Source organism: Girardinichthys multiradiatus, chromosome 9 (genome assembly GCF_021462225.1).
Source record: "Girardinichthys multiradiatus isolate DD_20200921_A chromosome 9, DD_fGirMul_XY1, whole genome shotgun sequence".
Lineage (NCBI taxonomy): Eukaryota > Metazoa > Chordata > Actinopteri > Cyprinodontiformes > Goodeidae > Girardinichthys > Girardinichthys multiradiatus.
The window spans coordinates 31,046,649-31,071,588 of record NC_061802.1 but is presented as its reverse complement, the minus strand read 5'-3'; the positions used below and the strand labels follow the sequence as shown (position 1 = coordinate 31,071,588).

The window sequence follows — 24,940 nt, the reverse complement described above, 5'->3', positions numbered from 1 at the left end:
GGTCTGTAAAGACCAGATAGCTGGCAGAGACTACATCTCTGTAGTGTGTACTTGGTGCACACAACTATGCCACATGCATTGCATGGCTCTCACCGAAGTGCACTATGATAGAACGGATGACTGGACATCAGCAGGGGGTAGTTTCATTATTAGAGGTGATGCTCAAAAATAGAACAAAACTAAAAAAGGCATCACATTACTGCTGTGCTTAACCCATTCGAAAGGCAGATATCTAACTATGATGTTTAATTATCAATATCAACCACAGTCATTTCTACTCAGCTTCTCATTTGGTTCTGCAATTCCAGTTTGAGGTTGGAAAGCTCACCTACGTTGTATTGCAGACTTGATTTGTGATTTATCAAGGGCGACAGGCAGCTTGGAGAAAGTTCATCTTGATAGGATCAATGAACTAGTTTTACATCACCTCAAATACAAAGCCTGTCAAGTATTTGTAATCAATTGAAGCAGCCAGCTCCTTCAGCAGAAAACCGCATGCAGCAACATATGAAAATATACAGTAAACAAAAAGTGTGAAATATCTTAAAATTTTTATATTTTAGAGTCTTCTACAGACAGACAGACAGACAGACAGACAGACAGACAGACAGACAGACAGACAGACAGACAGACAGACAGACAGACAGACAGACAGATAGATAGATAGATAGATAGATAGATAGATAGATAGATAGATAGATAGATAGATAGATAGATAGATAGATAGATAGATAGATAGATAGATAGATAGATAGATAGGCTCCAGGCTGAGCTATAATTTTGGAACCAGACGTAAAAAAGGAAATGGCCTCTAATCTATCTGTGGGAGTTAACCTACAGGAGTATATGTTTAAAGATAGTTTCTGCTTCCTGGGATTTCACTGACAATTATTCCTCTAACTATCAGCACAGTTTTAGATCCAATGAGGGATGACAGTAATAGAGAGCTCCAAGCTCCTTTTTTCTCAGGGAGGAAAAAAAGTTGATTCAATGAAAAGAAATTTACTTGGTGAAACTGTGCAGTTCTTGGTGATTTAAGTACAAAACTTGAAGTGCAAAAACAGAAAAAAGCTTTAAAGTGGGGTCATTTTTTGCCATTTGTGCAGGTTAGATTGTTATATAATTACAATAGACAAAGATGTGACATGTGTTTTTTTTAAATTGTTGAAGCTCACTTTATTTCCTGTAATTAGAAAACTGAAGTAGAAATGGCAACCCTCAAAAGAGCTGGCACTGATTCCTAGAATGTAGCTTCTGTTCAAAGTGTTAAGTTTAAATATTATCGATTGGTGAAGTTCCATCTAAGGAGGTATTCATGGGTAAGTGGGTTAGGGAAATTAAATGGAGAGGTAACAACCTGTGCGTTGTTACATCTCCAGCTCCATTTTTTGTTTTTGCTCCCCTCACTCTCTCTACACCCGTGTCATTTAGCTGTCTTCATGTGTCCGTCTCCATGTCTGTCTCTGTCAAACAGAGATCCAGCAGCTTGTCGTTACAGAGCTGAGATCAAATGCTAAACCATAGCTCAGCGTAAGCCTGCTCAGAATGAACCTGCAAGGGAGGCAACCATAAACAATATTTGATCTCGTGCTTCTGTCACTTCTAGACCTCCACACACAGACACAGCTTGAGGGCAGCACTTTCTGGCTTTGTTGCCTCCCTCAGATAGAGGAAGGTATACACACAGACAGAGGAGCTGACTGGCCTTTTTCATTTAGACTGTAACAACGGTAAACAACGCCGCACAAAGGCAGCATCCTCTCACTCAGCTTACAGCCTGCACTCCACACGCTGTTTGATATTAAAAAGACAAAACAGGCATGTATGGAGGAGGAGAGGTGGCAGTGGGGATGGTGGAAGGACGGATAGAAATGGACGCAATGTTATGGCAAGATGTTTGCATTGTAGACTACATTTAAGTTATAACCAAGAGCATTTGTATGAAGATGATATCAAAACAAGCCGACTCCTCTTATTCTCTGTCCATACACACTCCTCCTACGGTATGTGTGCTATTATTATTCCTGCATGTCGTCATGCCGCTTCAATCCTACCCTTGAGCAAGAAAGCGGGCACCGCTGGCATCTGGCCAGATTAGACAATCAATCTCCAAGAAGAAGGGAGGCTGGAAGGAGTAAGAAAGAGAACGTGGAATGGAGAAGAAAAGAAAAGAGCAGCAGGAGAGGCTTGGAGGATGGATGGTGAAAAAGAACAGGGAGAAACCGAAGCGGGCAAGATGGTGTAGGAAGTGTAAATTGTGTCTTTGAAAGAAGAGCAAAGACCGAAAAAGAAAAAACTGAGACTGGTTAACAGTGAGCACCTGGTGCAGCAAAACAGCGAGAGGCAGTGATGGAAAACACACAGAACACCGCACATGGCGTCCAGACAAAGACTCGGCCATCAGCGGTTGTTTACAGAGCGCGGCTCCTCCCCTCCTGCCACCTGTTACTGTGGTTGAGCCGAACAAATGTTTAACCCTCTCAAAGAGTCCCTCAGCAACAGCCAGCAGAGCATCTCCATTCAACCACAAACTCCACGCTCCATGCTGAGCAGCTCAGTTTAGGGCTGTTCAGCATATTTATTTCCCCTTATCTGTTTATATGGACTAATTGATCAGGAGCTGAAACGCTTCTGTTTACTCAATTGGTCGACTAACAGAACATGTATCACTAAAATGTATCACCAAGTACTTCACAGCTAGCTTTCAGGCAAACAACAGTTTTCTAAATAAAAAGCTTGACTGATATTTTTGTTTTGTTATGATATTAATTGTTTTCTGATATTAACAAAAACGTTTATGCTTCTAAGTTATCTCTGTAAAAAAAAAAGAAGTTGGGCTGGTAAATATCTGGAGAAAATAATACGTAATAAAAGGATAATAATTTTCAGGTTTCTAAAAATTTGTTTATTTAAAAATGTGTACTTTCCACTGTGACTCTGAATCATTTTTTGATGTCTCATTATAAACATTTACAATAGATGTAAACATTTAAAAGAAAAATTACTTAACTAATGTTACTTAATACTGTGTAATCCTCATATTGCCATGAGGGAAAGGACAGGCTGTATTTGGAAGATGGTGGATGAGAGGGAATGAGACTGTATTTACCGAAACATTTATAAATACATACATATGTATATATATATTATAAACGCTTTTCTTTAAAATGTAAGTTAAAAAAACATTTTGACAGCTGCAAATAACAGAACATGTTCACATCTAGTTTTAGTATTATGCCCAACAATTTTTTTTTGTTATTTGATTTTGATACAAAAACTTACAGAACAAGACTGACAACAGCAACAGGTGTGAGGAGGGTAAGTACTGTATAACTCTAAGATCCATAAAGTTGGCCAAAGCTCTGGTTTCACCATCATCTCATTAAAAGGGCCTTAAACCGTAAAAGCCTTGGCATACCTTGATAAGGTTAGAGGTCTAATCTAGCACCGTTCAGCAAGTGATAGAAGACAGCTTGAAATCCTCTGATTGGTGATCGACAAGTCGAGTTTTTCCCTATTAATTAAATGCACTGAAAGTGAAAAGCAAGACTTTCATATGCTTGCAAACACTTTAACAAACAGTACATCCTTTGATTGATGCACTTTGTTTTGAGAGTTTGGAAAAAATCAGATAAAGATCAAAACATATGCATTGATGCATAGATACATGAGGCTAATCTTTGAATTCCTTTGTTTTCTGTTGGATTCAGAATCACTTCATCTCACTTGCAGCCACTTTTTTATTTACGGTCCATTTAACTGTTGGATTAGTGCGAAGCTTAAGCAAAAGAGTTTATTTATGTATTTATAGTTCTTAGAAAGAAAATCTGAATTCCGTTATTCACATCTGTTATGTCAGGGACAGCATATAGTCAGTATTACATAGAAACATTTCACAGCGTATATAGGCCAGCTAACTTAAGATTTTCATTTCTTAGTTGGGCTTTCCTAATAAAATAAGATAAAAACAAAACAAATTACTTACATATTAATAAAAAGCTCTGCAATTAAATGACCAACAAGGCCAAGCAAAAACTCACACATAGAGATTTATTTCAAAAACAATAAAGAGTTAAAGGTCAGTGCATTTAGATCTAGACCTGATTGGTACATTTCAAAACATTTCTATTTAGGAAAAAAATTGAATCTGAATCTCGAGGTTTAATGTGCGTTAATTAAAGTTAATAGTTAATGAAACCACAACAGAACCATTGTGAAGCACACTTTGAGTTAACTTAATAAGAAAATGAGATTTTCATTGTTCAAATACTAAAATAGTCATAAAAGCTTTTCTGCATTGTAATTGCTGTTTTCCATCCTTAGATGTACCTGGAATACACTAAAAATAAATCTGTTGTCCATACATTTATACAACGTATGGTTAAATCTATTTTTCCTTAACCTCGAATGCCAGAAATAAAAAATGCAAGAAACCAGCAGAAACAAATTAAGTTGTACTTAACACAAAATGCTTTTTTGATTTCCTCATGACTTTCTGCCAGCTATCATCAGCCTCATCAGTCGACCCAGAGCTCAGTGGAGTCAGTAAAGTGCTGTGACGTGACTGACGCACATGTGGCACTAAATCTGTGACTCTCCGCAGGCGGTGAACCCAGGGTTGCGTGAGTCGCAGATGTTTGGGGTCGCAACCTCCAGCTGGGGCAAAGCAAAATGTCTGCAACGAGGCCATGCATAACACTTCCTGAAAGACTCGGTTTGTCTTGGACTGCAAGGGCGCGCACTCGTGTCAGCCAAGCAGAAAACAGGAGGCTCCTTCTTTTAACGCAAACAACATTGTAGGAGTGTGCGTGTGCAGACTTAAGTTCCTGTTGGTACGTAAACATGTTTGTTTTCTTCATCACAAAGTTTGCGTGCTTTAATCACTCATATTGCATTACAAATGACATGCTCTTATAATCAAACACATTTCCTCAACAAAGCGCTCTTTTGAGGATCGTCCAAATTCCCAAATAGAAAAAGGACTACAAAATGTGCCAATCTCATTTAGGAAATAAACATGATTAAAAGGCACTGTGAGGAGGAAGGCTGAAATACAAATCCAACAATTAAGAGAAGAGGGAAAGATTACTTTACAAGACTTTGGGCTCTTTATCCTACACTACCTCACTCACTTGGAGTATGCATATTCATTTGCATAAATGTGTGGGGGTGTGATATGCACATAAGCCTTTCTTCATGTGGGAGTGTTTACATGCAACCTGTAAAGTGATAAACAGAAATTTTCAGATTTAAAGGTGAAGCCCACCAGCTACCCCCCGTGAGTCAGAGGGCTCTAGTTCTGGGATTGTGTCCAGGGATCCAATTCCACCACTCTCCCCTGGATTAGCTGTCAACCATTCCCCCAGATCTGAGGATTAGCACATTATTTTCCAGTATCTCTTCCCAAACTGGGGAGTCTGGATCAAGTCGACATCACTGCTGTCAGTGAGGGACTTAAGACGTGGCTGCAAATCGAGCCAAACGGGGACGTGAGAATCCAGATCTGTAACTAAGACTGTACGCTGGCTTTATGTTCCCCAGCAACCAAATTAGTTTTGGGGAAACAAGCAAACTGAGTGAGTCTAAATATTTATTTTAGAGCACTTTCTTGGTATTTTTTTCAGTGCAATCTCAAGCAGATATTCCAAAGAAGACAACAGATAACATTGAAAAGACCAGACAGTTCTTGGTCTATCCTGCACACATTTTTCTTTCACTATTCTCGTTGAGCAACACGCAGAGCGAAGCATGTGCGGCTCCTGGGGCCGTGTTGTTTTTCACTCAGTAATCTGGGCAGGCTCAGGGGAACGAGGGATCCTTTATCAGCAAGGGGCCACGATGGAGACTCGATCAGGCCGTCTGTCTGTGGGGACCAAGGAGCTGAAGTTAATCAGAGACCGACAGACCCCTCATTACCCTGAGGATTCACACACTGCGACCCTGACACTCTCTCCGTCTCTTTTTGTTGTACAGACACCCACTAACAAAAGCATGAATGCTCACTCGCACCTTCACCTTCTCTTTTTACCATCAGCAGGAACTCTGCCACACCCTCTGAGGCCTTACTTCAGATTATGCTCAACATCAAGAATCAGTAGACAAAAGAAAAAACTTAACTGGAGCCTTTTTCTGATCACATTTCCATCCCCTCTTTTAAGATTGCTTGTATGATTCACATCATATAAGACAATCTGCAGAAATCAAGGGCAGTGTCTGCATTCAGAACATGCGGCTGGGAATGCAGAACCAAAGGAGGCATGGCATATAACTCAGCAGCATTCACATGCTCAAAAGCACCCAATGCTTCAAATAAAAGCAAAGTTGTTCTGTATCAACCGTAATATGTTATCATGTGAATCAGGTTCTGAAGATCAAAGCATTTCTGAGATGAGATGGACCTTGAGCGTCAAAAAGTTGCGCTACTCTCCCTGCACTGTGCAGCTATTGCTTTTTTGCTTCGAATTTGCTCATTGAATCCTGGCTTACACCTACATTACTGCACAGTGACCACTTCCTTTAGTGGTGGAAAGACTTTGGCTTTCAACAGCTAATTATGAGGCATGAGAAACATGCTAGGATTTTGAATTGAAACTATGATCTAAGGCCTAGTTCACAAAAAGATGAAAACGGTATTGTTTTTAAAAACTGTTTCCATGAAGATGGCCTTGAATTAGAAAAAAATTGCATCCAAACACGAGCACGCAGCACCACTAAAATGACATGTCACACCAAGTACAATGACAACGTTTCAGGTGCAGTACCTGAGAGACGCTACAGAAAGAAAATTTCTTCAAGGCCTTACTTTTGTTTTTCGAAAACCCAGGTCACTGCCAAGATAAAAACAAAACATCTGGGCATCATGGTGTCCATGGACGTGTGGTGCTGCTGTTTTTTGAGCTAAGAGATCTGGGGCGGATCACCTGCAAAGCCTTAAATTGATGGAGGTGTCGAGATGGGGGATTTGGAATGGCGTCTCTTCTAGTCAGAGGTCTTCTTCAACTTTGGAGCTTTTAGAATCGTCACAATCCGTAGAATCAACCAAGAGTCTGCTTTACGCAGCGGTAAAGAAACCCAGGAACATGCTCCAGGTAGATTAATTGTATTTTTAACACCGCAACACTTGCTATAATACAGTACTTTATTGGTCATCATGGCCAAACTGCCCTTGGTGGCTTTTTTTTAAAACCTGGTTTAGCTAGTTCCAGCGTGTTATCTCTGGTTTAGTTTTTGTATTAATTTTTATGTGTGCAGTACACTGTATGTTTTTATGTATTACTTTAGTAAGAGATACAAATTGTCTTTTTCCATTTTGTAACACAATTTTGCTCTTTTTAATTTTAGGCAAAGCTGAGGGGACATGCTGAAAAAGAGACTTCCAGTGGACTCTGGAGCGCAGGAAGACCTCAAAATGACAAAGAGGATGTTGGAGCTAATGGAGGAATAAACAGACGCAGCGCAGAAACCATGCAGAGCATAAATGCCAGTATAGCCAAAATTAGATATATTCAGGAAAGCTTTGCTGTGATGAGAGAATTACTCATGCAGCCTTACCCTGCACACCAAAGCAGTAGTAGCAGTGCTGGATATAGGCAATTCACAGGACATCCACCATAATACATGCATGTGACCCCGCATCCCACTACAGCAGCCTATCTTAACACACCTACTGCCATAACAAGCCACGCTTGAAGACACACATCCACACCAACATATGAGAACTAACAGCAGCAAACATCCTCATTTTCACACAGACAAGCATGTTTGAAGATAACTAATGCATTAAGCACCATAGTTTATCAATGCACTTTAAAAAGTTGCCTTTAGGGTATGTTACTCGTTGAAGGACGTTATTTACTCTTATACTACTCTATACTATAGATGTATTATAAACAATCTTTTTTGCTTAAAAAACTGTATTAAGTTTTTTTTTTTCAATTTCAATCCGTAAAGGACAGTTGAGTTGGTGGATGGCAGCTATGAAAATGGACAACTAGTTCCTCTGCCTCTGACTCTGTAAAAGGTAGCTTGATGTACCTTGGACCCAGATGAATGGAGATCGCTGTGCATCTCTGCCTGACAATAGTAGACACAGCCTGATACGACACGGCGAATGCATTAGTGGTCTTCCGTAGCCTCCCCTCATTGCTTTGGTAGTGAAGTTTTAACGCAACCCTTTTGGAAGGATTGATTAGCACCCTCGTGTTGGTTGTTAGCCTTTCGATATGTGTGTGCAGTTTTTTGGTAAGTACGACAACAGCAGCTCTGGATATGCTAATGTTCACCCGCCATTCAATTTCCACAGCAGCACCATTGACAAAGTTGCCCTACCAACTGCTAGTTCTGCTGGGTCTTTTCCAAAACTTTCTCCGAACGTGTCCTTCCTGTTCTTCTCTGAGGTGGATCAAAAAGCATGTGGTTCATGCGGTTCTCTGTATCAAGTTGGAGCTCATGGTTGTAGAAGAGGAGCAGTAACTTCTGCTGTAATTGCCATAACAAAGCCAGTATTTGCCTTAGTATGAATGTCATGCTGAACGACACCATGTTTGTTGTTCTTGTGAGAGTGAGGCAGATGGAGATTACAGAGAGAGGTGGATCTACAACGTCATTGTTTCAGAAAATACACATTTTGCATGTACACACGAAAACACGAAACTGGTGTTTTGAAACCTTTTCACTAAGGAACCGTTTTCTAAAACTATTATTTTTGGTCTCCCAAAATGCTGAATCTGTTTGAACGCAATGCCTAAACGACAAAATACCTTTGCGGATACACCCAACATTCATGTGGAAGGGCTTAGGTAAAGAGGTCAATGGGTAAGGGTTGAGGTGCACCCTAGACAAGTCAGCAGTTCAGCAACAAAGAGAAACACAGGATAGGTAATCATACATGCCAATTGCAAAACTAGAATGATTGATTTTGCATCGTGGGAGGAAGCAAGAGTACATGGAGAGAACCCACACATCCACTGGGAGAATATGCAAACACCATAAAAAACCTCCCAGCCAGGATACAAACTCTGGACCTTCTTGCAGTAAGGCAACAGTGTTAACAACAGTGTTAACCACTGGACATATAAACAGAGATTTTACTGTTCTGACAGATCAAATTAGTCCTCTGACTTGAACATTTCACAACTCTGACATTCTGAACTCAAACCAGGTTAAAAGTCAGGCTACAATTAGTCCGACAGCTCTGCGTTTGTCTGTAGAAAAACAATACAATTGGACCTCTTAGTCTCCAATCTGCCCCAGTCAAGTCAAACCTACCTTTATTTTGTACGGGTGACTTTCACACTGCAATAAACTGCCTGGACAGCGTCATGCAGTTACAACAGCTGAGCATTTGGGGTGCTATCGCAAGAAGCTGCCTAATATGAGCATGAGGAAAGGCTATTGAGCATGTTGCTCATTGTACAAGAGACAAATACAACAGAGGAGAAAAAGACAGCAGAGAGCAAGATACAGTATGATATGCTCCTAGGGTTCCTCAGATGCAAAGTCAAGTATTGCAAAGGTTTTGATATTTTTAGATTACACTAATGACATAAATTTCAGTTCACTAGATAGTCTGTTTGTTTTCACACTACAACTAAACCATACCAGCAGTCCGAACTACGTTTTCAGTCGAAGTTCACGTGTTTGGCCCACACCAGGGTTAAAATAAGCTTTCAGAGGAAACAAACTCTGATCCATTTAAAGTAGACCAATCAGTTCTAGTGTGAAAGAGCCCCTAAACTTTAATTTGACACATTTTTCCATGTCTCACATGTCTCTTAGCTGGCTAATTGTAGTGAAGGACTTCAACAAATGTAAAGGCCCTGCAACAACAGCAGAACTCATACCTAGACATTAAGCCATATATTGACCAGCGCTGTCAAACTGCAGCCATTAAAGAGCTGACACACAGGAATCCAGCTGGCCTACCTCTGGAGAAAGGTGTAGGAAATTATATGGCATTTAGATTAATTAGACACAGTTGTCAGATTTAATTAACTACTAGGTTTAATTAACCATGTAATTAATCTTATGGTGGTCCAACACACGTGCACAAGCAGACAGGCACAGAGGCAAACACATACACTCAACTAGTGTTCACATAGATATGAATAGTTCATGCGCAGCAAATGTAATCTGTTCAGCCGACAAGCGCTCACACTTTTTTCTGTCAAACCTCACAAGAGAGTTCAGCTGAATGGGTGAATGGCTACAAGCTAAAACAGCCTGAATGAAGAGCGTGTGGTAAGAATCGCACCTTTAATCCATTTCAGGTTTAACTCCTGCCCTCATAGGATGATAATCTTACAGCTAAAGCAACTCATTCAGTCAACATCCGCACACCTATGTAATCCTTTATCAAACATATACCAGGTAACATAGTGCAAATATTTATCATAGTCCTGACAGGCTAACAGAAAAGACATGGTAGGTAAAATATAGAGCTTAGTTTCCCATCAAAATAGTCATTTTAAAATATTTGAAGCTCTTCAAGAAAGATGTGAGTTGATTGACTGGTGTAGCTCTTTAAAAGATGAGAGGGTCAGGAGGGGCCACTAACCCTAAACTTTCTCATCAACAAGTCCAACCCTGGTAGCTATAACAAGCGTAGTCTGGGAGCATCTCATGCATTGTGTGTGACTGTGGTTGTATGATCAACGAGCTGGTTTGTGTGGTTCGACCTTTACTTAAACCATGAGTGGACCAATAGGTAGCTGGGCATTTCCACAACCTTTTACCCCAGGAAACAGAGAGTGGCAGGGACCGAAGGGATCAGAGCAGCCAACAGCTGAACAAAGTTATGTTGCTGTAACAGCAAGGAGAAAAAAATCAAATCTGATTGTAGCAGGCTATGTGTGAAGTAGCTTAAATTCATAGATGTGTCTCTGAGGGTTTTCTCATAAAATATGGAGCTGGAGTTCTAGTGTGATATATTTTTAAAGCAGAGTATTTCAGCCATGTGCGTCACTGTCTCGCCCATCTAAAATTAAAGCTGCAACAAATAAACATGTCAGAAAACATGAAGCAGCAGCAGCAGCAGCATTATGACAACAATTACAGTTACACTCTGCACGTGGGCTTTTAAAGATGTTGGATCTGTATGTGTGTGTGCCCTGCTGGAACGGTATTGGTGAAGTTCACTTACATAGTCATGGAAAGCCTTGGCCTCGCTGGAATGTTCGCATGTCTCCCGCCGGTCCGGGGCGGCGCAGTACAGATCCCAGAATACACTGTGCACACGGGACAAGACAGTGACAACAGTCAGACACTCTGCTCTGAACATCTACAAACATTTAATGTATCTAATGCGGACAGGTTTGTGAACAAAGTCAGGTCAAAGTACAACGAATGGAAAGGTAAAACAAACCTTCATTATGATCAAAATTTGTAAACAAGATCCAAATAAAGTTTACGAATTGACAAGTTTTCCTGTAATATGGAGTTTTACCTAAATTTGTCTAACTTTGTATAATTCCAAAATAAAAGCATGCCAAAAATAAATCAGGAAACTCTTACGGCATTTGGCATTAGCCTCTATAAAAAATACCAAAAATAACTCAAACTTAGATGTTTGTAAAAAAGGAAGTGCTGATTGAATGCTAAACATTTGGTGTGACTGGCATTTCTTTTGGTAGTCATGATTCTTTTACTTTTACTACAATAATCTTCTCAAAGTGTCTTAACTATTTGAGTTATTCTAGTTAAATCGTTTAAAACCTTTTGAATTTCATTTGGTTACAAAAGTGTTTCTATACATATAAAAGAAAGAATTATAATTAATGTATTATCAGTAGTAAAAGTGGTAGTAATAGTAGTAGTAGTCACAATGACAGTACTACGACAAGTAGTAAAAGTATTAGTATTAACAGTAGCTATTTTAGGAAAAGTAATCAAAGTAGTAACAGCAGTAATAGTTGTAATAATAGTTATAAAAATTAGTAAAAGTAGTGACAAAAGCACTAATAGCAGTAGTAAAGGTAGTAGTTTTAATAGTAATAACAACTTTAGAAGTAGTAATAGTACTGTTTGTAGTAGTGGCAGTAGTAGTATTAGTAGTAGTAATAGCATAGTTAACAATAGTAGTAGTTATGCTGACTGTGGCTCAATGGGAAGAGCCATCGTCCTGATATTGCAAAGTTGTGGGTTTGATTCCAGCTTCTTTCCCTGTCACATGTCAATGTTGTCAGGCTCAGTGCAACGAAGGAACCCCGAATGCAGACTAGCAGGCAGCATGACGGTAAGTGAAAAAGGATTTAATAAACAAAAAACTCACTCATAGGAAGAGGCAGGAACAAAACAATAAACGAGCAGGCAAGACAGGCAAGGCATGATCCAAAAAACAAGACATGAGCATGATTGAGACAATGTTTCCACGAGGAATAAACAGAGCAAAGGTGTATATATGGAGCGTGAACCAGGTGAAGCAAGGAGACTGATTAGCTAGGTGCAGGTGAACCGAATAAAGTTGATTAACAGACAGGAGAGAACAAAACGTGACTGGAGCCAAACAGAGACTCTTGAATACAAACTAATAGAAACTAGAAAAACATGAAACTAAAGCATAACCAGATCCAAAAACCAAACTTGACAAAACATGAACTAGAAGACAAAAACTAAAGCATGACCAGGAAAATAATAAACAGAAGCATGATTCAAAAACTGTGAGAAACATATAAGAAAAAAACAGAAACCAAACAACCCCAAATCATAACAAATGTGCCCCTGGGCAAAGCACCTAGCGCATGGTTTCTTTCCATATATCGTGGTATGAATGTCTGCGCTTGAGCATTTGTGAGTGTACGACTGGGTGAATGTGGATCCGGTGTAAAACACTCTAAGTGGTTAATATAACCTGAAAAACTGACAATTTACCACTAACAAGCAACAAACGTAACAGTACCAGTAATAATACTAGTTTATTATTATCTATTATTATCTATTACTAATAATGGTACTAGTACTATCAGCATAACAGCAGTAGTAAAACAGCAAGAGTAAAAATAGTAGTTATAACAACATTAGTTACAGCAGTAGAAAAATTAGAGTAATAGTAGTCACAATACCTGTAGCAGTAATAGCTGTAACAATAGCAGTAGTAACAGATGTAGTGGTATAGCAGTAATTATAATAGTAGAAATTGTAATCTTAGTAGTAGTAGTAGTAGTAGCAGTCGTGGGAGTACTAGCAGTAATAGTAGTGATACTATTGCAGAAGGCATAATAGTGCATTATAACAGTAGCAATATTAATAGTATTAATAATACTGTTAATAGTTGTCATAATGATAGTGGCATTAACAGTAGTATAAGTAGTAATAAGAGCAAAAATAGCAGCAGCAATTATAACTGCTATAACTGATTGAACAATCCAATCTCTGGAATTCTTCTGAAAGGCTGATCATTCACACCGTTAAACCCAGAGACCATCTACTCCTGTTTCCATACCTTGACAGTGTATGAAACACAAAGCTACAGGTGCATTTTAGTCAATTTTTGCAACGTTTCACAAATTAAAACTTAAAACTGAGTTTTATATCTCCAAAAGCTCATTAAAGTTCCCCCTTTTTCCACTTGAAAAACTTAAAGTGAGCTCCGAAGAGCTGTTACCATGGAGGACCTCCAGATGCTCCTCTCAGTCTGCCCTGCCGACCTGCAGGTTACTGACCAATCAGTTCTGATTATGTTACTTACTGCCCAATCAGCCGTCCTCATATAATTTAACTGAAGCATGTCCAGTCCTCCAGGGCAACAGGGGCCACAAGGTCCCACTCCAAATGGGCCCTTAATTACTGCACTGAAATTAAGTACTTGGTAAGACAGTTCATATAAAGCAGATCTCCTTCCTCCCTGTATTGATTTTATGGACCATGTATTAGCAGAACTCAGGAGGGGAAATTCTTGCAGGCTTTTAAAGGTGAAAATAATCTGTTAGCTGTCTTATCTTTGTTGATGGAAGGACGGCACCGTGAAATTTGACAAAAGAGAGAAAATATCGATCACCCATAATTGACAGAGAGTGGCTCGGTAGAGCTCTGCCATATGTTTCTTATTATATTATGGACATACTTATAATAAAAACAAAATAATTTTTTTTTTTACTGTTTTGTTTATTATTATTTTTTGCTATTTGAGGGTATCAAGGATACAAAGGAGCAACAACAGGTGTCCTAAAAATAAAAAGATTCATAAACATCCCATTTCAACCCTGCCGCACATCATACCAACGTCTAACAGAAAACTAAAACAGAAATGTATCTTTAAAGCATCTAAAGATTTAAAAGAAAGTCATTGCCCTTGGGTGCACCGTAGTCCTTTCTAGACAACGAGGGGGGCTGAAGAACAGAGAGAGAGCGTGGATTGTGTGCTGTGCTGCTCTCCTGTCACTCCACAATAAAGCCAGCGAACATTATCATATCTATCGGTTGGCGTTAAAGAGATTGCTGCTCTGTCGGAGACGAGCTGTGGCGAGGAGGTGCGACCATTGCAAATCCAATCGCCTCTCTGGGAAATGAAATGCGACTCGGGTTAGAGTTTGTTACGGGGAAGACACTACCGGGTCGGTGGTGCAACGGGGGGTAAGGTGATTTAACACCTCCTGGCCTGTGAAGTCGATAATATATTACAATTTGAACAGCTGACCTGAGTGTCTCTGCGCCTCGCAGGAAAATCTCATACACGCCACGTCTCTGCGCTTAATCTAAAGGAAGAATCACTGTTAGAATGAAAGTGAATGTACAAACCGAGACTTTCATTATTCTGATATTATTTTGAGAGGTTGACATTTTTCTACAGAGCAAGAATGGGAAGTGAGGAAGGTGAGAGGATGTTTTAGATATGAAAAAAAAATTTAAGTGCCTGACAAAAGTTTTAATACCTCTTCACTTCATGTATTTAAATGGGATTTTGTGTTACAAACCAAAACAAAGAAACTTATTGGAAAGTGAGAGGAAAACAGGACATGCTTTTCAAAACTGTTTAAAATTAAAAATCCATCCATCCATCCATCCATCCATCCATCCATCCATCCATCCATACATGGATTTCAATTATCTGTAATTGGCTCACAGGGGTAAGGGTCCCAGAGGGAATCCCAGGTATCCGTCTTTGAGACTAGTTCTCGGGTATGCCAAGCTGTCCCTGGGCCAGAAGGCATATATAGTTCCTCCAGTGGTTTCTGGGTCTTCCCCAGAGACTCCTCCTAGTGGGACGTGCACATAAAACTTCCAAACAGATGCGCCCAGATGGCATCCAGGTCAGAAGCCAGACCCACCCCAACAGACTCCTTATGATGCAGGGGATCGGAGGCTGTACTTGAAACTCCATACCCAATTTAAGGCTGAGTCTGGCCACCCTACAAAGGAAGCTCATCCTGGCTCTTTGTATCTGGGATCTTGTTGTTTTGGCCGTGATGCATATCCAATGATCGTAAGTGGGGGTCGGAACATAGATGGACTGGTAAACCGAGATCTTTGACTTCAGCGAACAATTTCGATTTCTAAAGCTGGTGGAGGAAAAACCCTAGACTTGCAGCTGAAATTACAACCAATCTAAAAAGTAATGACCAAGGGCAGCTGGATACAATTGCATGCCACACTTTTTAGAGTTTTATTTGTGAAAACAAATGTTGAAAACCACAAATCCTTTTCTTCTCAGTTCACAATTATGATCTGCTATTTGTAGGTGAATCACCTGAAATCCCCTTAAAATGCATATTTGTTTATATTTGAAATTTCAAGGGTTGTTAAAACCTTTCCAAGGCATGTCATACTCTACAAAGGGACTGAATCCTTTCACCACCAACCTGACAATTGCAGCAAGATTTAGAGAGAAAACCTGTGTCAAAGTTGTTGTCACATCCTTTTAAAGAGACGCTAATCTGTAGAAATTATCGGGGAAGTCAACATTTGCAGTTAATTAGCACCAGCAATCAACAAGAAATCTGGTGCTCCTGCACACCCTTGTAACTGCAACATTTCTATCCAATTATCTAATCATCTCAATCTAATCATCTTATCATGGGAGGCTCTTTATGGTCTTAAGGAAAGTAACTAGTGTTTGAGCCACACAACTCTGCTCTGAGGGTGGAAAGTTTAACTGCTCTTTACTTTGAAGTGCTACAGGAGAGATTCGAACCCAGCTCTTTTATTTAGATGAAAAGTAAGTATAAGCTAGCTATGTCAGTGCACACGCACACATGTACTTGGCTTCGAGGACAGAAGAGGAAGGGGATTAGCATCCGTGCATCCAGGAGAAGACAATTACTAAAATGAAATGCCATCACGATAATTATTTGTAATTAACTGCAGCCTGTCAAAGCCAGCGGTTACAGTGTGCTTTTCCCATTATAATAAGGAGAATAAACAAAGATGGAGAGGGACAGCCAAGCAGACGGGTCCACATGATAATCCTGTCTGTGTCAGCCGGTCAGTCAGCAGAAGAGAAAGAGACATTAGGAGGAAGGTGGAGACAGATGGAGATAAGGAGGCAGGCAGAGCATGAATGGAAGAAACAGTGAAATAAAATTACACGGAGCCAACAGAGCTCATCTTATCAGAACGGACTCTTCTTAATGGGACAAAATGTTTGAATCAAAGACAGGAGGTGGAGAAACACAACCCGTCCAATTCTTCTTGTAGCCCTGAACAGCAGATACTCTCTTGCTGGTATATAATATAAATTTAGCAGGCAGGAGGAAGCAATAACCATACTGTAACATGAAAATATGGGAAACTACCTCTACATTGTGGGTAATAAATTCAGTAAATTATAGTGGGAGAAAGGGATGGCTCAAAATAAATGAACAAACTGTGTTGAATTTGTGGTTTGTGTAGCTCCCAGACAAATTGTGAAACTATTTATAAATAAAGAGACAAAAGGTTGTGGTTAAGGCTTTATGTTGTATAGTTTATTGGAATTATTACTAATAAAGATTCATTTTGAAGCCACTATCCACAGTTTGCTGTAAAATCAGTTAAAGTCAGGTTAGATATAGTTAAGTATAGTTATTTTGGTGTAAATCATTATTTAATCAAGATAAAATCAGTCAAGTTGTCTGTCTGATATTAAAATTGGTTCTGAAATATTCACCTGTGAAAAGTAAATAAAAAAGAGAAATCTCAAAAGAAGCGAATAATTTTTATAGTTTTTCACAGAATTGTACAAAATACATTGTACAAACTATTTGTACAATTCTGGATGGATTGTAAGATAGAAAAGCCCAAAATATTGTCCTGATGACTGGACTAAGAGGAAGATACTGGAACCAGATCAGCCAGTGCTGATCCACAACCATTGAAACTGCTCATATTTAGAGTCTCAACAACAAAAACACACAAAATAAGAGGAATGAGATAATAAATTGGACAAGCAGACCGGGATAGAGACTAATTTCTCCTGACACCTAGAAGCAAAGAATGCTTACTGTTGCCTCTGATCCTCACAAGTAAGAATTGCTGCAATCAAAGAGAGATACTGTATCTGCATACTGTTGTTGACCTGCGGTTTATGGTGAAGGGTTTAGTGTTTACGAGGGCGGGGATTAGGGGGGAGGGTGTTGAACATTCACAGGCCATCCAGTGAAAACTGGTTAAAGCGATCGATTCTGGGATAATAAAGGAGACAACTAGCATCGGCCAATAGAGAGAGAGCTAATGACACAATCAACACCTGCAGCCCTCACTGAGCCCTTTCTTTATCCCTCCACCCATAACAACAGATGTGGATGAGTGACCCCCGCCAGCAGCCCCCTCTCCCAAGGTCTCAATACTTTTTCTCTCTTGTGGGACCCTCCCACCCACCTTTACCGTCCTGGAGGAAACAGTAGTTGAGAAAAAAAGCTGCAAACCAAGGAGCTGAGGAAGAGACAGTGGGGGTGGGGCCGGGTGATGGTGGGGTCGGGGTCTTAGATTTGGCTGTTTAACACAAAAGAGGCAGGAATGCAAAGAGTTAATCCATTTGGGGGTCTCGCTTCCGCAAACAAAGGGACGGGCCTTCAGACAAAGGTTGAGGGAGGAGGAGCGGTGGTGAGGGATGAGGGAGGTTGGTGGCTTTTTTGCCATCTGGAGCTTTTGTTTTGGGGGATGCTGGAGGTTGGAGGGGGTGAGCTGGGTGGCACAGAGGTGGAGAGGGGGCTCCGCCTCCTGTCCTCCTCAAGCAGCCAACCCTCCACTCCCCAGACGCCATACCCAGGACGGAGTCTGGTCCACGTGCTCTGTGGCCCAGACAGACACCCCTCAGCTAGGTCATACTACACTGGAGTCTGCCCTCTGTAGCCCAGATAATCATCAGCCTATTCTCCCTCCACTCCCTGACCAATGTCATTTCCCACACCAATGAAATACATCAGTACAGTTAGGACACACACTCAGAATGCTTGGTTTTCCTTTTTGATTCCTGCCTTCACACACATACACACACACACACACACACACACACACACAAACGCTCTCTCGCTGGATGCGGCTGAGTCGAGAGCAAACTATTGCTGCACTGTGTGTTTACGAATGTCATTCTGTCAGTATAACTGGTAGCTGTCAGATTGAGAGAAGCCAGACTCTTTAAGGGCCATTATGAGCCGTGTCAACAGGCTGTACAATCACAACACACACGGGGGCCGGAGAGGATGAATGAATGAAGCCGCATGTCCAGGTTTATTACACAGGGTTGGCCGGGGGGCTTTGGGGATGAGCGGGATAGCTTGAATGACAAACAAAGCGGACCCTGTCAAAGCTCTTATCCCCTCTCCTCGGCTCTCGTGCTGCCTGGCTGAGGATTCAACGTCCCCGCCTTGCTGCCAGACGGATTCTTTTTCTGCACTAGTTCCTGCTCCTTATTCTGTCCTGCCTGTTTTTTTTCTGTTTTTGCCAAAAACTTGTCTCTCATTTTGACAGGTACATTTTTACTCTCTCTTTTGCTCTGAGAAATCGTGTGCTGACCGGAACTGGACAATTTTCAGCTTGATTGGCTGTGACCGATCAGAAATGCCTCAGGTTGTGCTAAAAAAAAAAAACAGTCTTCAATGTTGTCTGGGTTACTGAGTAAAGGAGATTAAAAGTTAGATATGTGTAGTATTAAAGAGGTTTCCACTCATTTGAGGTCTATGATCACACTAGCGTGATCAGATCAAGTGGCGCTAACAAAGCTACGTAAACAAGTGTTGCTGTCAGCTCAAAAGTGCAGATTTTAAACTCCCTCCCAGTTTTTTTATTTGATGTTAATAGATCTTATAAAAGTCGGAAAATAACACTTTAATCTGATAGTATAGAATATATAACATAGTGTAAAGGCAGGTGTAAGCTGCATGCAGCCTCCCCACCCACTCCCATTTATCCAAACATATGAGTTTACTCTGATACTAATTTCAAAGGGTTGGACGGTCTTTTTCCTTGTGTTTAGTTTGGGTCATATTTAATGTCTTATATGTTTATTAAGTTTGAAGAGTTGCAGCTGACAAGATAAAAATGCCCATCAATATAGAGTTTTGTATGGGAAAAACTTGTATATATAGTTTTACGATACTTCAGTTTTACCTTTACATGCTCATACTTGCAACCTGCAGAGTGTTTACTTTTCTAGTTCCAAAATAGTTAATTGAGCATGTGTGTGGTTATTATTCTAATAAAAAGTAGATATTTTTTATCCATCTATCAATTCTCTTTATCCACTTGTTCCGCAGAGCATCAGTGCGGCTGGTGTCTATCTCTAGCAGTCACTGGGTGAGAGGGGGGTTCGATCCGGACAGATCACTAGTCCATCACAGAGACAATTAACCATGCACGCACTTACACCAAAGGGCAAATTAGAGAGGCCAGTCAACTTTACAGTCATTGTTTTTGGGCTGGGGACCAAGATTTGAATCCAGGACCTACTTGCTGCAAGGCAACAGTGCCGACCACTGCACCACCATGCTGTACACTTATTTCAATACGGATACCATTATTCCTGTGCATCTACGGGTCCGATATGTGAATAAGGTCACTTAAAGTGAAAAATATAATTATCAGATCATACAGATGAAGTTGTGCTTAAACTTTCTGATGATGGAGCAAAGGTTTATTGGCCATGAGGGGGATACACAGTTAAAGGGGCAGGTGCATGCAAACCTTCTGCAAACAACAGCAGGCTTTGGTTGACTAAACTGCTAATGCAGCTTCCTTAACATGGTCAGCAGTTACAGCAATCACAGAGGATGGGACACATGGGTTTTGGGAGCCGTCATTTTCTTGTAAAACTTTTCAACTAACAGTCAAAAAGCAAAATCTGTATTCCTTTTAAATTTTGTGACAGCCATTTGAGAGCATTCCTAGAGAGTCAAATAAAAAAAAAAACCCACTACAAATCCATTAAGGTATTAAAAAGGGTTAGTGTAATGTTTTCAGAAACCAGTTCTCTGCTTCCTGGATCTTCTGCTCAGAGGAGCCAGGTATTTTAGATTTTCCAGATATTTTTAGCATTGCCACCCTATTTGGGATCCTTCTAAAATGTTCATGTTATTTTCCTCCCGATAACTAAACATTTCTGGTCTCTTGCATCTGTTTTCTATTCTCATCTGTATTTTGTTGTACTGCACAGAGCAAGAAAGTTATGAATAGTACTTATAAAACACTGTACTCTAGAGGTAGAGGGCAATCATACATGTCAAAAGTATTTGAATTTACAAATGGCGTGTGATAATTGTTATATGTATGTCACATGAGGTTTCAATGAAAGGAAAATTCCTAGAGTGTGTAAAGTATAAATTTGAGGCAGATGTTTCAGGTATCAGGCTCCTTTCCTGCTACGTTTGTGGTTATGTTGCGATAGGCTTAGGCTGCTGGAGGACATGCTGATCACTTCTCCACACTCTATTTCTTTCTGCTACACTTTATTTAGGCAATATTCTTTAAATTATTATGGTCATTTTCTGTCTTCTGTGTTTAGTGTTTTTTTTTCCTAAAAGGGGCAGTAATCTTTTTCTATGTTTGTGTACTGTCTTAGTTTTTTATTTCATATAAAAACAACCATTGGCTTTGTGCTTTTGTTTTAAGATGTGTCTCTTCCCTAAACAAAGTCATTAATGGAGCTATTGCTTCTATACACTTTGTGTAGGCTCTTTGTTTTTCATCATAGTGAGTATTCTTCACATCATGCATCTGCTTAGCTGCATTTCTTTTCTGTCTGGACTGAGCTAATAAACAAGCTATTGCTTCCATTAGTTTTGAGTATTTTGTTTTTCTTTTACACAGAAAGTACCCCTGGCTTAGTACTTCTCTTTTCTGTCCTCCCAACCCCTAGACAGTTACAGGAGATGGCCAATCAGCCTCGTGCTGGTTCTGATAGAGGTTCTATTCCAGTTAAAAGGGAGTGGTTCCTCTCGACTGTCACCACATGCTTACTCAGGATGAGGGATTGCTGCAACGTCAACGACTTGATACAATCAACTGGATTTCTTTACTTTCTGGCTCAAATGAGTTTGACTGCTTTGTATAATGATTGGGAAAAACTGGACTGTTTGTAATTATCTGAACTGAATTGATTTGGGATTGAACACAATTCTTGGGAAAGGATTGGACCCGTATGTAATTTATTAGATAATTGGCCTTGAGATGAAATGAGGTGTGAACTGATGCAGTATAAATAAACTGACAGTTGGTAGCACTGTTGCCTTGCAGCAAGAAGGTCCTGGGTTCAACTCCCAGCCATGGGTCTTTCTGCATGGAGACTGCATGTTCTCTCTGTGCATGCATGGGTTCTCTCTGGGTACTTTTGCTTTTTCCCACAGTCCAAAAACATGACTGTTAGGCTAATTGGTTTCTCTTTATCGCCCTTTGGTGTGAATGTTGTGAACGGGTGTGTGCATGGTTGTTTGTCTCTGTGTTGCCCTGCGATGGACTGGCAACCTCTCCCCCACAACCCTGTACGGAAGGAGCTGGTATAGAAAATGGATGGATGGATGTTAGTACTCCAGCCTCTAAACTGCAACATACTGCAGTCATGCCAGTATGATCACAACAGTTGTTGTGTTTATTTCAGCATTTTACACCAATAACAGTCATATATTCAATCAGTTAGAATATTATTGAAAAGTTAATTTGTTTCACTAACTGACTGATGTTTTAAAGCTTGCATTTTTGTTAATTATGATGATGTCTTGCTTACAGCTGATGGAAACAAGACATTTAAGATTAGAATATTACTTCAGACCAATAAAAAAAACCTTTTTAATGCAGAAATGTGGGCTTAATTAAAAGTGTTTTAATACCTGCTTCAAGGTTGTTAGTTTAGAAAGGAAAGTTTAATCTGACAAACGAGCCTCATCGGAACACATATTCTAGATTTATTGAAAATCACTGTACAAGTTAAAGAAGAACCCAGACTTTGACTATACAACTATAATTTCTATGAAACAGGCATTTCCGAGAGGTATGTTTTTGAACTTTGTCAAACGTTAGTGTTAGTAGTAGTTATGTGCATTTATAAGTAAAGCTAATTCAGTTAACCTTTATCACTATGAGTTTGCCAAAACAAAAGTGGTGTCTCTGCCACACTGAGAGGTGGGACTGGTGAGTTAGTGCAGTTCAGTCGCAAGAGTTTGTAAACCAAAATGATTGGAGGATCTGTCACTGATTTTTTACATTAACTAAAATGTGAACACTTCATAGAGAAACTATGAAAAGAACCTCAAATAAAAGAGCTCAGTTGTCAATCAGGACACCAGGAGATGATGCAGTTAGTAGTACCAGCAATTACTGTCTCCATTCACACCTGCACATTTCTTCAATCCTCTAAGACTACATCTTTGGTATAAACATGAGACATTTAAAAAGAATCATGTGTGTGGCCAAGTAGAGGAACAAAAGAGAGAGGATGAATGAACACGTACCACCACCATGAGTGTAAAAATCCTGGCGGTTCCCCAAGTGTGATATTCTTCTCCCATCGGATCTGTGAGAAATAGGGAAAGGGAAAGAACATTCAGGGGAAGAGACAAAGGAGAAGAATGAAAAATTAGATACTGCTGCATGTTTTATTCATAATGTAACCATTTTGCTTAACGTTTCTCCCAACTTTAGGCTGACAGAGCGACACTGTGGGAGAGAAATAATCGGTCAGGGAGTGATCTATAGTGCAGAGCAGAAGAGTTCGTGGGTAAGAAAGTGTGACTGTCTTGAAGTAGCAGTCCTCTGAGCTGCCCTCTGAAAACCAGCCAAGCTCCTGCCTGTATCTGGACTCTAAGATAAGATCCAAAGAGAGATAGCTGCCCAACTGTACACAGTACCGCTAACTTGACTGTACATACATAAACAGCACAGAATAAGGGCTTCTATATACAGTCTAAAAGTATGTGAAGACAGCATGACAGGGCTGAGATTTCTCTATATTTTGTATATGTGCTATGTATCAAAAAGAAGAAAATACAGATACAAGGCCTAGGGTTCTATTAAAGTGTCTATCCTACAGATATTCCCAGTGCCACTTATAATGATATGATGTGCAGTGCGTTGTTGTGAGGCTGTTGATTTAATGCTGCTAAAGAGCTGAGTGCTGCACTGTGCAGAAGAGCAGAATGTGGTGAAGCCCTCTCGGGGCCAGGAGCGCATTGTGTGGATACTATAAACGTTAGTGAGTGCGTGCGCTTCACGCTAGAGGAGGAACAGAGGCTAATTAAGGCCGGAGAGGCCTGGTGATAACGCTCTCATTAGATGAGCAGGTGTATCTGTGTGGGACCTTAAATTTATCTACAACTATAAAAGTCTCTAATCTATTACAAATACCTTGTGTTCATTCATTTGGACCCTATAAACTATATAATTTCTCTTGAAAGACTTGATAAAATCATGTTGTACAAATTATTTTCATAGCAATTTGCTAGTGACGGGCTGGTTCCTACTTTCCAGGTAAGCAAGAACATACTTTATTTGTCACTTCATATAAAATGAGTTTATAAAATGAAAGAAAATTATGAGATACAATCTCCTTCCCTCAAATTATAGTACCACAACATCTCTCACTATATGTATGCTGATGCCACACAACTGTACACTTCTCTGTCACCATATGGTCAAAGCCCATTACAATCAATGAATATAGTGTGTCTATAATATCAATCAGTGCACGGGTCAGAACTTCATCCAACTTAATGCAAATAAGATAGAAGTCCTTGTTTTTGGTAGAGAAACTACAAGGCTAGAGATCAGTGTATAACTATACTCAGTGGGGTGAAAGACAACAGAGCATGCAAGAAAACTGTCATCTTGGACTCGAACCTCATTTTTAACAAGAATATAAAGTCTGTTGCTAATTCAGGTTACTATCATCAAAAAAAACATTGCCAGGGTTACAGGGTTTTCTGTCAAAGGACACAGAAAAAAAATGGAACCTCTTACTACCTGCACCTCGCACAGGCCAACATCCCTGGACCCAGTTATTTCCCTCCTTATGTGGATTACACCTTGGTGACCAGTAAAATCTCTCCCTTTTCATTAAGACTACTCACTGTTGGCAACAATCCATCTCACCTCTCGTCTCCTCCTTCCTCCCAGTGACTCCACCTTAAAAACGTCAGGAACCCTCCCCTGATCAAGTCTTAAAGTTTACCTGTTTGCAATAAACCGTTTTTAAACTTTTCTCCATCTCCTGTTAATTTCTGCATGTGGGTCTAAAAACTGCCTAGCACTATGACAGATTGTTGTAATGGTTTCTTTACTGGTCTCTGAGAAAAATCAATCAGGCAAGTAAGTATGTGTTGCTTTCTGAATAGTCCATGTCTACTGGGGCTTAAAAGCAATTTATGCTCTCTGCTAACAGTCTTGTAGTGCTTTTGTTTTATATTAGAGAACTGACTGACTGGGAATAAAATTTCAATGTTATATGAGGTCCCCCAAGTGGTCAGGTAAACATTACCTGAATTCATCAAAAAGGAGGTCATGCTGTCAGTCTTATGTTCAGTTTTAGGCGTCCAGCCTGCTG

The 24,940-nt window shown here is 40.0% G+C and overlaps 1 protein-coding gene across 2 annotated transcripts in view; it reads right to left on the bottom strand.

The window, feature by feature from the left end:
* ssbp4 (single stranded DNA binding protein 4) overlaps positions 1–24,940 on the bottom strand; it is a 133,657-nt gene that overhangs the window by 88,738 nt on the left and 19,979 nt on the right. For both annotated transcript variants that reach the window (XM_047375147.1, XM_047375148.1), the window contains exons 3-4: positions 22,854–22,915; positions 11,141–11,225 (exon numbers count right to left, since the gene is read on the bottom strand). In XM_047375147.1, coding sequence (XP_047231103.1) covers positions 11,141–11,225; positions 22,854–22,915 — 147 coding nt within the window. The remainder of the gene's footprint in view (positions 1–11,140; positions 11,226–22,853; positions 22,916–24,940) is intronic.